A 12,903-nucleotide genomic window follows, 5' to 3' on the forward strand; every position below is an offset into this window, starting at 1 on the left:
TTAGGGATACTTGTCCAATCAAGGTTCCTGTTCGTTGTTGGTCACCCAAAGAGATTAAGATTTTATGTGCAAACATCAAAGAGATGTTAGAGAAGGGTGTTATTCAGAAGTTGTGGAGTCCTTGGGCATGTGATCCTCATCTTGTGACAAAGCATGATGGGAGTATTTGTTTCTACATCGACTATTATCCATTAAATGAAGTGAAGATCCCAGATGTGTACCCTCTTCCTCACACTGTTGATCTCTTAGATTGTTTGGGGCGAAGTCATTGGTTCACTAAGCTAGATCTTGCTTCTAAGTACTGGCAAATACCGATGGCCGAAGAAGATATTTTTAAGACTACTTTTTATACACCATTTTATTTGTATGAGTTCTTGGTGATGCCATTTGGTTTGAACAATGCTCTAGCAACTTTCAAGCAGATGATGAATAAGGTTCTTTGCAATATGCTAGAGGTGACTATTGACTTCATTAATAATGTTTTGATCCACTTAGAAGGGACATAAGAGGAGCATGTTCGTGATGTTTGTAAAGTGTTGGATCGACTACAAATGTTAGTTTAAAGCTGAAATGGTCGAAATGTGTATTTGGGTCCAAAAACACAACTTATCTTGGTTACTATATTTCTTGTGAGGGTTTGCAAGTTGATCTTGACAAACTTATGGCTGTTCTAAAGTTCCCTACTTCAAAGTGTATAAATGATGTGTAACACTTCTTGGGCAAAGTGCAATATTTTGGTCATTTTGTGGATTATCTTTTTTATCTCACTACACCATTGCAAGTATTGCTGAAATCATCAATGTCATCTTTCATCTAGTCTCCGGATTATGAATAGGCGTTCGTGGATTTCAAAGAGCTATTGACAACTCCTTTAGTTCTGTCACGAAGTAGTTCACCTCCACTGGTTGTAATGTATGGTTTATATATGCAATGGGATGCACTGACTGAGCACACTTGGACTCTTTTGTATCAACACACTTCCAAGATCAATATTAGAAGCATTCACGCGCAAAATAAAAAGTCAAATATAATCAAGTATACAGTAAGTGTAATATATAATATATTACACTGACTATATATATTATATATCAAAACTTCCTGAATCACTTTGCTTGTACTTTTTCAGTACTAATACCAACTCTACCATAGCAGCTGTCCTCACCTCAATAATGACATGATGGACATGTGTCATGGGCCATTATGGATGTGCAGAATAAGTATGTATGGCTAACCACATTTTGGAAATTATTTGCAGATTCATCCCATCACCTTAGGTGCCGATCAGATGTACATAATAGCAACATATTTATGGTGCCCCAATGAAATGTCACCCCATGGCAGACGCAATATTGTGCAGTACGGACTTTTTTCACGCTACACCGGTTTGCTACACCGGTTTACGAATAACACAGGCTCTTATCTCGCTGTTCACACCTCAATAGTTTAAGAGATGGCCTCAATAGAGGAGGACCTTAGCTCTTCCTTCTCCAAAGTGAATGATAATGGCCGCGCCTTCTATCTATCGTCTCCAAATTCTGGAGCAGCTCCTCGCCTGCAAGAGCATGTACTTGCCTCAAATTCGCTGCTCGCTGCCATTGCAGTGCCACCCAGACTACGCCTCCGTCTCCAGACAGGCGAACGATTGGGCCTTTCGCTTCCTCAAGATCAATGCCACCAATGCCGCTGCAGATAAGAAATACTTCACCCAGTGGAGGACGCCACTCTACGGCACCTTCGTTGTGCCTTGGGGCGACTCCAGGCACGCTCTAGCGGCCGCCAAGTACACCTGGCTTATCACCATTCTCGACGATGCGGTCGACGAGGAGCCTTCGCAGCGGGACGAGATCCTGGAAGCTTACATGAGCCTTGCCTCCGGTCAAAGATCCATCGCCCAAGTTCCCAACAAGCCCGTGCTCGTCGCCCAAGCCGAGCTCGTCCCGGATCTGCGGAAGCTCATGTCGCCGCTCCTCTTCCAGCGGCTGCTCGTCTCGTACAGGAAATTTGTTGGCTGCTACTCGACCAAAGTCGACGAAGAGGAGTTCACGAAAGAGTCTTACGCTGTGCATCGCCGGGAGGACTTCATTGTCAAGCCGCTGCTTAACTTCTCGCAGATGTGCCTGGGAGTCGAGCTGAGAGACAAGGATCTGGAAAGCGAGGAGTACCTGCGGGCGATAGATGCCATGTTTGATCATATCTGGCTGGTGAACGACATCTTTTCATTCCCAAAGGAGCTGAGGAAGAAAACTTTCAAGAACATAATTTTTCTCTTGCTCTTCACGGACCACACCGTTCGCTCTGTTCAGCAGGCAGTCGATAAGGCGAACGCCATGATTCAGGAAAAAGAACAAGAATTCATGTATTACCACGAGATCCTGACGAGGAAAGCAATGGAATCTGGCAACCACGACTTTCTGGCGTACCTTAGAGCGATTCCGGCATTCATCCCTGGAAATCTACGTTGGCACTACCTCACAGCTCGGTACCACGGTGTTGATAATCCATTTGTAACAGGAGAGCCATTCAGTGGGACTTGGTTGTTTCATGATACGCAGACTATCATACTCCCCGAGTACAAACCAACTCATCCCCATCTGCAAGTCTGAATGAAAAGGCCATGAAATATAAAACATAAAGCTTCCTGTTAAGATGCATACCAAGCAAAAGAGTTTCGACTACTAGCAAAGCTCACAAAAAGCTACCCGACTCTCATAACCAAATAACACAGAGCCAGGAACTATCCAGCAGATCCGTGAAACTCTACTAGAATCCAACCCAGTCGAAAAACTTGATATTTTCAAAAGCCTCAATCTGGTTATTTTGAATATTGATGAATATTTCCAAGAAGAAAAGTATGAAATGAAGAAGCCACGCTATCTTTTGTAGGGGCTGGCATTCTTTTACAAAACTTGTATCCCCCATATATGCATCTATCATTTTGCTCGAGATCTTATTGATCTTTCGCGGGTTTGTCGAAGCTGCTGGAGCGGCCGCCCAGGTACTCATTGGGGTCCTCGCTGTGGATCAAATCGATGCTGTTTTGCTCCGCACTCGATTGCGACGCGACGTCGTCGTCCACGCCCATCATCGCCAGCGCCAGATGCTTCCTCACCTCGTTGCTCTGGTCCTTGAATTCGCCCAGGTACTCGTCCGTGAAGTCGTATCGCCCCGAAGGAATCCTGCTATCTTCTCCACACAGCAATCTCAGCACCTGCGACGATCCAAGCCTTGAATCAAGATGATCGAGGAAGAAGAAAAGAGGGAAACTTTACCCGCGCCATCCGAGGCCTGTACTGTGGTGACTGTCTCAAGCAAAACGTTGCCGCCACAACCATGTTTCTCAGCTGGTTCTCGTCAAAGTTTCCTTCCAGTCGCGGATCAACCAGTTTCTCGATGCCTCCACAATCGAGATGTGGTCTTGCCTGAAAATTTGGATTTGGAATGATCGAAGAAGAAAGAATATAGATGTAGTGTTTTTGCTTACCCAGGCGACCAAGTTTTCGTCGCCTTTGGGCTTGGACATATCGATCGGTGGCCGTCCCGTGACGAGCTCGAGCAAAACCACGCCAAACGAGTAAACGTCCGTCTTGTCGCTCACTCTCCCAAACATGAAGTACTCGGGAGCAAGATAGCTACAAAACAAGCCAAGAAAATCAGGAACTTTCGTGTTGGTTCTTGTCCATACCCGAGAGTTCCAACAACATCGCTACAAGTTATGTGCGTCGTCGAGGTCGGAGCCCATTTAGCCAGTCCAAAGTCCGAAATCTATCCAAGCAAATCAAACAAAATCTCTCCTGCACGAATCCTTTCAGTACCTGTGGCTTGCAGTTTTTCCTGAGGAGGATGTTTGAAGACTTCACATCCCTGTGGACAACCGGCCTAGCACAAGTGTCGTGGAGGTAAACAAACGCTTCTGCCGCACCAACAGCAATCTTATGTCTCTGTGACCAGCTTAGCGATGGTTTGTCTTTGCCAACTAAAACAAAAAGAGAGAAATGAGATCCACACCCAAAATCTCAACTTTAGCTTACCATGGAGATTTTCTTCCAGGTTTCCTTCCGCGGCAAAGTCGTAGACGAGAATGTGGGTGTCTCCCTCGACGCAGTAGCCGATCAATCCCACAATATTGGGATGATTGAGCGTGCTGAGGATTTCCACTTCGGTGAGAAGCTCCTCGTCCGCCTCGGTTGCTCCCTGATTCAAGCACTTCACAGCCACGACATGGCCACCAGAAAGAGTTCCTCGGTAAACTTTGCTGCAGCCTCCTTTCCCGACCAAGTTATCTGGAAAGATCGACAGTTGGTTGTCAGCTGAAACCACCAAAATGTGATGAGCTTACTCGGAGAAAAGCTTGACGTAGCCTCTTGGAGCTCCTCAAACGTGAAGCAAGCGCAAGCTTTGTCCTTGCAGACGCGACTGATCTTTTGTGAAAACGAGACTTGGCCGGAAGGTTGGATTGATGCGGCTAGGCTCCGGGGATTATTATCCTCGCTGCTGCTCAATGTGTTTACTTCCTTCACAGGGCTGCCGCGATGCTTTGCGTGTGGCGAGCCTTTCAAGCGAGGGAGAGAGCTCTCGTGTCGAAGCTGGTCGGGCATTGCTGAGGACGCGAGCATTCGAACCATGTTTCCACCCTGCTTGTCGAAGGCCTCCTTGAGCCTGTCCGGCAGCTGGAGAGCCCATTTTACTACAGAAATACTTCGTGAAGGTGTGACTTTTTCCAGAGATTTTTCCAAAGAGAGACTACGGTTCATGAGAGGCCAACCTGCGTGTTGGTGTTCTTGGCAATGAAGAGATATGTCACCTTGAAGCAAGAAAAAAAAAACAAAAGTTTTTAAGAAGAACTTCGACTTGAAAGAGATGGAGAACTCACTCTTGGATTGTCCATAGGGTTTGATGGTGTTCACAGTAGCCGGCCCCTCTTTCTTCGCTACAAAATCGATCATAGTCACTCTGGCTAGAAAACTTTTTGGCCATAGCTAGCTAGGAAATAAAGTTTTACCTGGAGCACTTAGCAAGCCTTCCTTTCCAAGCAACACTTGGCCATGATCCACAATGATCATCAAGCAGCTGGAAGGCAGCCTCTTGGTGCAGTACTTCACTAGCGACTCGGAGCATCTGTGCAAAGAAAGGAAAAACTAAGAAACATTCCACCAAGATCGATCATCATAGCATACCCTTTGCTGGACTTCCCGAGGATCAAAACGGATGCTTTCTCGAGCTTGGCGGACTCGACCAAAGCCTTTTGCAGCGAAGCTCCAGACACCACTTTGATATCCAGGCGGACCTAAGCCAACAAAAAACCTCACATTTTGTGTTTCTCGTTGCGAGCTCAATGCTCTCGTCATACCTGTTTGAGGTTGCAAATGCTTTGATAAACTCCCAGCACGGACTCGAATGTGCTGTCGAGTCGCTGCTTGATCGATGAATCCAGGATATCATCTGTTAGAAGAATCGAAAAAAATCGCTCTTTTAATGAGGAAAATGACAGAGAACGATCTAAACTGAGAGGTCTACCATAGAAGAACAAACAAGAGAAAAGAAAGGGAGGCGAATTAGAAGATCATCGAACCTGTGTCGGGGAAGGCTCGAACGACGTGAACAGCAACGATCTGGTCCCCGGGTTGAGCGAGCTTCGCAACGATCCAGGTGAGCATCTCACGGCACTCGGAGCGCAGCTTGACGCCGACGACAATTCGCGAGGGAGGGGAAGAGGGAGACCTCGGCGATGGCAGGGAGTTTTCCACACGCCTCTCGCTCGCCTCCATCGCCGCGGAGCTTGGCTTGAGCTGCATTCGCCTTCTTCCCACCATCGGGAAGAAGGAAGAGAAAGAAAGGATTTCCCCCCTCTCTGCGTTTTCCTGCTTGGAATCACATGCAAAGAAGCGCAGATCTCTTCTTGGGCAGCTGCTCCTCGATCAAATCACACGACCACCATGCCCAATTTCGCGAATTCCCCACGCCAAAACGCTTTCTTGCTCGCAAAAACGCTCATGATCGCTACAGCCTCGGTGTGTCTCTTACTCTTAACGCCCTCTTTGCCCTCATCGAGTTCTTTCCCTCGTTCTTGGTGATCAATCCTTTCCAAAATCTACCCCAATTCCAGACAAACCACGCACTTCCCTGATGTTGCCACACGATCCACCCGAATCGACGAAACCGACCCGCGGATTTATGTGGGAAGAAATTTGGCGAGCCAACCACGAAATTGACACCCCGGCCCGCGCTGCTCGCTCGCTCTTCAACCTCGCAGCTCCTCCATCGCTATCAGGGATCAGTGATTGCAAATAGTCGCGCTGAAAAAGAAAACCAAGACTCTTCCTAGTCAATCGATCGCTCGCTCTCGCGCTCTCGAGGATCGCTGCTCTTCGCTCGCTTCTCCAGGAGAGGACAGTGAATGCAAAGCCCTCCCTACCTTCCTTCCCAACCAACTTGAAAGAGCTTGAATGCGCTGCTCACTTTCTTTACCTTTCTTTTCTTTGCCTCTCAATCTCTTTCGTTTGCATGCGTCATACGCAAACTCGATTTTTTTTCTTTGTTATTCTTCTACACCACCACCATTTGGATGGAATTCCGGTCAAGTCCTTGGTCATAAGTAGTCACACAGGCTCAGTTACCCAGCTCACCTTAGGTTGCATTGGCTTAAAGGAGCGGCCACAAAACAACCACTAAAGCCCATACATGGTTGGTAATAATCGCTTTTCACTTTGCCTTTCTTAACATTCCAAAAGGGGTAGATTTGGAATTTACCATCTTTGGTAGAGACACGTCAGCCCTCGTGTATGCCAGCTGGAGGTATATGTGGCGCCACTTAAGCTGCACACGTGGCTGCCTAGGGCATACTAGCGCGAAAGATTATGGATGTGAGCTCATTGGGAGCGGCGAGGCAGCTGATCCGGCGCGGCGACGATCGTCTCCCGCGGCATTTCGGGCAGGGATTGAGGGGGAGGGTGATTGTGCGCGCTGGGGGCGAAGGAGGGAATCAGGGTTTTGCGGGAGCTGCGGTGCAGCAAATGGCGGGGTCTGGAGGATCGAGGGATGGGATCGTGATTGTGGATCATGGCTCGCGCCGGGCGGAATCGAATTCGATGCTGGGTAAGGCGCTCTTCATCTCTTTGCCGCGCTTTTATGGAAATTTCGCGAGCGCATTGTAGAGGAGTTTGTAGAGATGTACAAGAGGAAGACCGGGCATGAGATCGTGCAAGCTGCTCATATGGTATGATTTTTCTTGTCTAGCGACTGAGGGGGAACATTTCTTTGTTCTTGCAGGAACTTGCAGCTCCATCGATCGAGGATGCGTTTGATCGCTGCGTGGAGCTAGGAGCGCAGAGGGTCATCGTAAGTCCATACTTTCTCTTCCCAGGAAGACACTGGAACAAAGTAAGAAACACTTTTTGGTGGAAAAAGGTCCACTCTCTCACGATCAACAGGACATTCCAGCATTAGCAGCAGCGGCGTCCGCAAAGCATCCCGGAATTCGATATCTCGTGACTGCTCCCATCGGCCTTCACGAACTCATGGTGGTAAGCTTCCAAAAGCAAGCTCTTTTCTTTCTTTTCTTTTCTTGGCCCTTGGTACTGATACTCCTAGCGATTGAATCAATGCTTGTGACAGGATGTTTTGGAGGACCGAATGAAATACTGCGTGAGCCGTGCCGAGGGACGAGCCGACGAATGCGACATGTGTGTTGGAACTGGACGATGTCGTGAGATCGCCGTGGTCCAGCGAAAACAAGAGCAAAACCACCAAGTCAGTGTATTCTATTTTGTTTCCATCGTGCCTTGAAAGCATTCTCTTTCTTTCGATCAGATTGGACTGGAAAGCTCCATCTCTCCGAATGCATCATAAAATACCAGGTACGCTCTCTCAAGTCTTCTCATTCGCGATTCCTTTCTTAACAAGCAAGAATTTTTTTTTCAAAGTTCCAAGAGCCCAAACAAAGGGTGGAATGAAATAAACTGGGCAATATTTCATAAATCCATTGTCGTCTAGTCCGGTCAGGATACCTGGCTTTCACCCAGGCGACCCGGGTTCAAATCCCGGCAATGGAATTCTTTTGTCCATGCAATTTTATGGTTAACGTTTCTATTGGAATCGAACTCGAGACCTCTGCGTTTTAGGGTTTGTTTATCGGTCAACCAAGGGTGACGAAACCATGTTGCCGTACGGAGGACGTCGGGAAAGACCACGCTTTCCGTACGCACGTGCGCCACCCGCGTTGCCACGTAGTTTCTATTCCGCGTGAAAAAATGTAGCATCTGGCGGCCGGTATTAAAGCACGTGGTCGCATCCCAGCCGTCCAGTCTCCTCGCTTCCGGGTAGGAACGAAGAACGTCCCCAGTGTGTAAGTAGCAGCATCCCTGATACACTTCTTTTGCACGCGCTTTGGATCTTCGGCGCCTTCGTCTCCTTTGGATTGGCAGCGCCACAATCCAATCGGCGGCGCCTCCTCCCGGGATCCTGGATGAACAGGGGGTGGATCGCAGTCCACTGCCGCTGTGTGGAAGAGGTAGGGCGGCCGCCGCTGTCACGGATCCCAGGTTAGCTGCGGCATTGCGGGGAAGCTCGGAATCTAGGAGGTTTTTGGGGGTTTTCGGGCTGCGATGTCGAGGGAGAAGCGGCCTCTGGATTCGGCGCGCGATGGATTGCCTAATGAGAAGCGACAGCGGCCAGCGCTTGCGAGGTGAGCTTCCATTCTCTTTGTTCTAGGGTCTCTCGGACATGGTTCTTCACTCCTAGCTTAAAATTGTCGTTTTGATTTGTGTAATTTTTTTCTTTGGAAGACCACTGATGGTGGATTTTTTTGATGGTGAATTCAGCGTCATTGTTGAGGCTCTTAAGATGGACAGTCTCCAGAAATTGTGCTCAACCTTGGAACCTCTCCTTCGTCGAGTTGTGAGTCAAAATTGTTTTTTTTCCTTCTTTTTTTCTTCAAAGGTCTCACTGTTCGATCGCACAGGTGGGAGAAGAGGTCGAGCGTGCTTTGGCGAAGTTAGCACCTTCTATGAAAGGTGGACTAACGTAAGTCTCATTTTCTTCTTTTTTCTGCAATTATATCTTGCGATTAAATCTTGCTCTCTCCTCGTTTCAGCTACAAATCATCGCCGAAACGCATCCAGGGTGCCGATACTAGAGCGTTGCGCCTGCAGTTTCGAAACAAGCTAGCGCTGCCGCTTTTCACTGGCAGTAAAGTCGAAGGGGAGCAAGGCTCTGCGATTCACGTCGTCCTACAGGATGCCAACACAGGGCAGGTTGTAACTACTGGCGCTGAAGCAGGAGCAAAACTTGATATTGTTGTGCTGGAAGGCGACTTCTCGGCTGACGACGAAGAAGACTGGAGTATGGAAGATTTTGACACATACGTTGTCCGAGAACGTGAAGGGAAGCGGCCCCTTCTTACAGGAGATTTGAGTGTCACACTCAAAGAAGGCGTAGGTACACTTGGAGAGCTTACTTTCACTGACAACTCTAGCTGGATCAGGAGCAGGAAGTTCAGGCTCGGTGTACGCGTCTCTCCTGGTTCTTTCGAAGGACCGCGCATCCGAGAGGGCAAGACCGATTCTTTTTCCGTCAAAGACCACCGTGGAGAACGTAAGTCCCCACTCCTCGCAGATTGTCTTGCTTACCTGTTTATATATTTGCGCAGTTTACAAAAAACACTATCCTCCCGCTTTGGGCGATGATGTGTGGAGGCTTGACAAGATTGGAAAGGACGGGGCATTCCACAAGAGGCTCAACAAAGCTGGAATATTTTCTGTGGAGGACTTTCTGCGTCTGGTGGTGATGGACCCGCAGAAACTACGAAACGTAAGTAATGAAAGTTAGTTTTTTCTTTCTCTCTCTCTGTCAGCTCATGTAGTTGGTCTGGCGCAGATTCTTGGAAGTGGCATGTCAAATAAGATGTGGGAAGGAACAGTGGAGCATGCTAAAACGTGCGTCCTCAGCGGAAAGCTGTATGTCTATTATGCCGACGAGAAGCAAAATATCGGTGTCATTTTCAACAACATCTTTCAGCTAATGGGCCTTATGGCCGGTGGGCAGTATCTTTCTGTGGACTCCCTGTCCGATGCCGAAAAGGTAACACGTTAATTTAATTTAGTTGTCTAGTAACACGCTGGCGGCTCTATTAATCCAGGTATACGTCGACAAGTTAGTAAAGGTGGCATACGAGAACTGGGAGAGTGTGGTCGAGTACGATGGTGAGGCACTGATTGGTTCTATGCCGCATTCTCTCCGTGGCATCGACGCACATACGGAAGAGCCAGCCAATGGAAACCGCGGAAGCAGTACGTTGCAGCAGCAGCAGCAGCAGGGGTTTCCCGGCAGTCAGGAGTTCGGCCTTGTTCCAAGAGGGACAGCGTTGACAAATGGTACGCTTAGGAGCTAGCTTTTCAAGTGTTTTCACTGACGCAGCTGTGAATCTGTCATTTAAAGCAGGGGGTAGTCAGCCAAGCTACGCTCCAGTCTCCAGCCCTGTGGAGAGCTACTCCTCCCAACAACAGCAGCACCAACAGCACCAACAGCAGCAGCAGCAGCAGCAGCAACAACAACATCAACAGCAGAGGAATCAAAACGCGATGAGCACCGGCCTGTCTCTCCAACAATCAATGCCTTCTGGCTCAGGACTGGCTTACTCGCCACAAGTAAATCCCAACCCCAGCTATCTGCAGCAGGCACCCACGGCCACAGCCGAGTGGCTCCACAGGCAGACGACTCAAAACGACGAGTTCTACTCGGAGGAAGAGATCCGTGCAAAGAGCCTCGAGCTCCTGGAGAGCGAGGACATGAACTTGCAGATGCAGCAGCTGCTGCGCATGTTCAACGTGGCCACAAACGATCAGGCCAGCAGCATGCCAAACATGAACTTGCAAGATTACTTCCCGGTGGAGAGCGTGCCGTCGTCGCCGGAGAAGAAAGGCAGCAAAGTCGGGTGGCTCAAGCTCAAGGCCGCGTTGCGGTGGGGGATATTTGTCCGCAAGAGGGCCGCTGCCAGAAGAGCTCGAATTGAAGAGATCGAAGAGGAGTGAGCATTGAGCGCAAGAGAAATCTACCAGAGCGAGGGAATAACTGGTAGAGTGGAGAATGTAAATTACTGTGGCTCTTCTTTGCTGCTGCTGGCAGGCCGGATTACAACAAAAAAAAAAGAGAAAACAACTTGTTTGCTACACCGGGGTGGCGAACTTGAGGAAGAACTGGTGCTCGAGTAACTTCTTCATCTGGTTCTCGGGCAGCCGAATCGCCAGATGCCGGTCTCGTCCGCCATCTCGAGTAGGAAGAAGAATGGCGGCTCCACTGCCCGGCTCGGCATCCAAGACGAAGGAGAAGTGTCGCGGCCTCCCCCATCCAAAGTCGAGCTCGTAGATCGGGAATGCTGTGAGGCTGTTGCTGTTGATAGCTCTCCCCGACCACCTTGGCAGCGGGAAGTTGTCGTCCACGAAGATCCCGGCCCGGAGGTGGAGCTCCATCCAGTCGATGGCGGACTGGATGCGCTCCTGGGTGGCGGACTGGATATCGTCGCGGAGGAGCTTGGCGGCGTGGGAGATGTGGTTCTTGCGTATCTCGCCCACGGGAGCAGCCAGGCAGGGGATGTGAGCGGAGCTGCCGCAGTAGTGGCTCGGGATCTCGGGGCTCCAGCGCTTGGGTCCTTTGGTGGAGAGCGCGTAGATGTAAGTCATGCTCTCCGAATCGTCCAGGTCTTTGACGTCCGCGACGCACTTCCAGATCATGGCGGAGATGGCCTCGAACGAGCTCGGCGGCGGCTCGTCACGAGAGGAGAAGAATCTCCCGCGCTGGACCTCGGCGACGAGCTCGCGGACTCGATCGGGGGCGATGTGGAAGAGCCTCTGGCGGTCGGGGATGGCGTCCTGGGAGGATTTGGCCATGGCTTCCACCGTGCTTGCTGGCGGTGGAGCGACGACGTAGTCACGGACGGGGAGATTGACCTGCGGAGGATCTCGAGGCTTGAGCACGCTGGAATCAAACGATGGGGCCACCCCCAGTGCGAGGCCCCGGTGAATCTCCCCCCACGCCCGGAGGAACGGGAAGGAGGAGGAGGCGTCGAGGATGTTCTCGCAGGTGAGCACTCCCACAGCAATCCCGCCACACTGGAACTTTGTCACCTGTGAACACACAATGCCAGTCAACGCTTACAGCCAGTCAACACTCTTTTAGTCAACAGAATCAACGGAGCTACTTGCCTGGATTTTTAGCAGCGGCGCGTTGGCGGGATCTCTGACCCTGGGTTCCGGGTAGAGCTCGTGCTCGATGGGGCACTGCCGGGCGTCGCCCAAGGCTGTGTTAGCCATCGCCGCCACCACCATGACGCCCGCGTCGTTGCAGTGGAGCTCCTGGATCGTTGTTAACCGCTCTCGCCGCCGCATTCTCCCCGCCAGAGGGTAGTATGGAACGAGCAACCGTGACAGAGACTCCCTCATGCTGCAAACCAGGCGCTGGAACTCCTCTTCGTCGTGGTTATCGATCCGAGGGCTCTTCTGTTCTTGATCTTCTTCTTCTTCTTCCTGGTCATCGTGCTGCTTGAGAGCTGAAGATCCCGGGGCGGAGAAGTAGAACACTTGCTTGATGTAGCGCTCAAACGAAAAGTAGCTCTGGAAGTTGGAGAGCGCGAGAACGCAGGGCTGCCGGGTCGGGATCTGGGGAACTACAGTCGACACGGACACTGACCTTACCGAGCTTATGGACGCTACCATGTCGAGCACTCGAAGTCACTTCAAGACCTCGCCCACGAGCCCCTCGTGCTTTAGAACTAATCGACTATGTTGACCAATAAACTTGCCCACATTTCGAGACGGGCGACTGGCGATTTACGTTCACAAAGGTGCGATTGAATTCTATGGTTGCAGCCCTAGTTTTTTTTGTTAGAAGGAGCGATGGGCTGGGGCTGGGGAG

At 50.0% G+C, this 12,903-nt stretch overlaps 5 protein-coding genes and 1 non-coding gene across 7 annotated transcripts; 4 read left to right on the plus strand and 2 right to left on the minus strand.

Annotated features, from left to right (window-relative positions):
- The first annotated feature begins 1,502 nt into the window (after positions 1 to 1,502).
- Positions 1,503 to 2,603, plus strand: LOC9653917 ((E)-2-epi-beta-caryophyllene synthase-like). Its single transcript, XM_002964088.1, has one exon. The coding sequence runs from the start codon at positions 1,503 to 1,505 to the stop codon at positions 2,601 to 2,603; it is 1,101 nt and encodes a 366-aa protein (XP_002964134.1).
- Positions 2,604 to 2,797: 194 nt separating this feature from the next.
- Positions 2,798 to 6,454, minus strand: LOC9653918 (serine/threonine-protein kinase PBS1). Of its 2 annotated transcripts, XM_024669136.1 has the most exons (13): positions 5,570 to 6,454; positions 5,348 to 5,439; positions 5,175 to 5,284; positions 5,000 to 5,115; positions 4,871 to 4,927; positions 4,763 to 4,801; positions 4,337 to 4,684; positions 4,029 to 4,280; positions 3,813 to 3,973; positions 3,683 to 3,762; positions 3,482 to 3,629; positions 3,270 to 3,419; positions 2,798 to 3,208 (listed from the first exon to the last, which is right to left on the minus strand). In XM_024669136.1, exons 1-13 carry the CDS (start codon positions 5,808 to 5,810, stop codon positions 2,948 to 2,950), a joined length of 2,055 nt encoding a protein of 684 aa, XP_024524904.1. In that variant the 5' UTR covers positions 5,811 to 6,454; the 3' UTR covers positions 2,798 to 2,947. The 2 variants fall into 2 exon arrangements, with proteins under 2 accessions (XP_024524904.1, XP_024524903.1); XM_024669135.1 differs by having other exon boundaries at positions 4,337 to 4,801.
- Positions 6,455 to 6,854: 400 nt separating this feature from the next.
- Positions 6,855 to 7,974, plus strand: LOC9654685 (sirohydrochlorin ferrochelatase, chloroplastic). The gene is made up of 7 exons (XM_002964089.2): positions 6,855 to 7,092; positions 7,152 to 7,213; positions 7,267 to 7,377; positions 7,428 to 7,520; positions 7,612 to 7,746; positions 7,807 to 7,853; positions 7,920 to 7,974. Exons 1-6 carry the CDS (start codon positions 6,855 to 6,857, stop codon positions 7,843 to 7,845), a joined length of 678 nt encoding a protein of 225 aa, XP_002964135.2. The 3' UTR covers positions 7,846 to 7,853; positions 7,920 to 7,974.
- Positions 7,975 to 8,048, plus strand: TRNAE-UUC. The gene has a single exon. It is a non-coding gene; the product is annotated as a tRNA-Glu (tRNA).
- A 246-nt stretch (positions 8,049 to 8,294) lies between these two features.
- LOC9653919 (calmodulin-binding protein 60 B) lies at positions 8,295 to 11,162 on the plus strand. Its single transcript, XM_024669137.1, has 8 exons — positions 8,295 to 8,680; positions 8,817 to 8,892; positions 8,957 to 9,018; positions 9,089 to 9,588; positions 9,644 to 9,804; positions 9,871 to 10,074; positions 10,133 to 10,367; positions 10,432 to 11,162. The coding sequence occupies exons 1-8, from the start codon at positions 8,601 to 8,603 to the stop codon at positions 11,022 to 11,024; spliced, it is 1,911 nt and encodes a 636-aa protein (XP_024524905.1). The 5' UTR covers positions 8,295 to 8,600; the 3' UTR covers positions 11,025 to 11,162.
- LOC9653920 (shikimate O-hydroxycinnamoyltransferase) lies at positions 11,062 to 12,808 on the minus strand. The gene is made up of 2 exons (XM_024669139.1): positions 12,195 to 12,808; positions 11,062 to 12,116 (listed from the first exon to the last, which is right to left on the minus strand). Exons 1-2 carry the CDS (start codon positions 12,702 to 12,704, stop codon positions 11,160 to 11,162), a joined length of 1,467 nt encoding a protein of 488 aa, XP_024524907.1. The 5' UTR covers positions 12,705 to 12,808; the 3' UTR covers positions 11,062 to 11,159.
- Positions 12,809 to 12,903: the final 95 nt, after the last annotated feature.

Source organism: Selaginella moellendorffii, unplaced genomic scaffold, assembly GCF_000143415.4.
Source record: "Selaginella moellendorffii unplaced genomic scaffold, v1.0 SELMOscaffold_4, whole genome shotgun sequence".
Taxonomy (NCBI): Eukaryota; Viridiplantae; Streptophyta; class Lycopodiopsida; order Selaginellales; family Selaginellaceae; genus Selaginella; species Selaginella moellendorffii.

Bases quoted from the DNA above. Each gene is read 5' to 3' on its own strand.
- LOC9653917 (XM_002964088.1), top strand. From the start codon at position 1,503: ATGGCCGCGCCTTCTATCTATCGTCTCCAAATTCTGGAGCAGCTCCTC.
- LOC9653918 (XM_024669135.1), bottom strand. From the start codon at position 5,810: ATGGTGGGAAGAAGGCGAATGCAGCTCAAGCCAAGCTCCGCGGCGATG. The intron at 4,928-4,999 runs GTAAAACTTTAT...TCGATTTTGTAG, and splicing joins AGGCTTGCTAAGTGCTCCAG to CGAAGAAAGAGGGGCCGGCT. The intron at 3,763-3,812 runs GTACTGAAAGGA...TTGCTTGGATAG, and splicing joins GGAAAAACTGCAAGCCACAG to ATTTCGGACTTTGGACTGGC.
- LOC9654685 (XM_002964089.2), top strand. From the start codon at position 6,855: ATGGATGTGAGCTCATTGGGAGCGGCGAGGCAGCTGATCCGGCGCGGC. The intron at 7,214-7,266 runs GTATGATTTTTC...TTGTTCTTGCAG, and splicing joins TCGTGCAAGCTGCTCATATG to GAACTTGCAGCTCCATCGAT. The intron at 7,378-7,427 runs GTAAGAAACACT...CACGATCAACAG, and splicing joins CAGGAAGACACTGGAACAAA to GACATTCCAGCATTAGCAGC.
- LOC9653919 (XM_024669137.1), top strand. From the start codon at position 8,601: ATGTCGAGGGAGAAGCGGCCTCTGGATTCGGCGCGCGATGGATTGCCT. The intron at 9,019-9,088 runs GTAAGTCTCATT...TCCTCGTTTCAG, and splicing joins TCTATGAAAGGTGGACTAAC to CTACAAATCATCGCCGAAAC. The intron at 10,368-10,431 runs GTACGCTTAGGA...TGTCATTTAAAG, and splicing joins AGGGACAGCGTTGACAAATG to CAGGGGGTAGTCAGCCAAGC.
- LOC9653920 (XM_024669139.1), bottom strand. From the start codon at position 12,704: ATGGTAGCGTCCATAAGCTCGGTAAGGTCAGTGTCCGTGTCGACTGTA. The intron at 12,117-12,194 runs GCAAGTAGCTCC...GTGTGTTCACAG, and splicing joins CGCCGCTGCTAAAAATCCAG to GTGACAAAGTTCCAGTGTGG.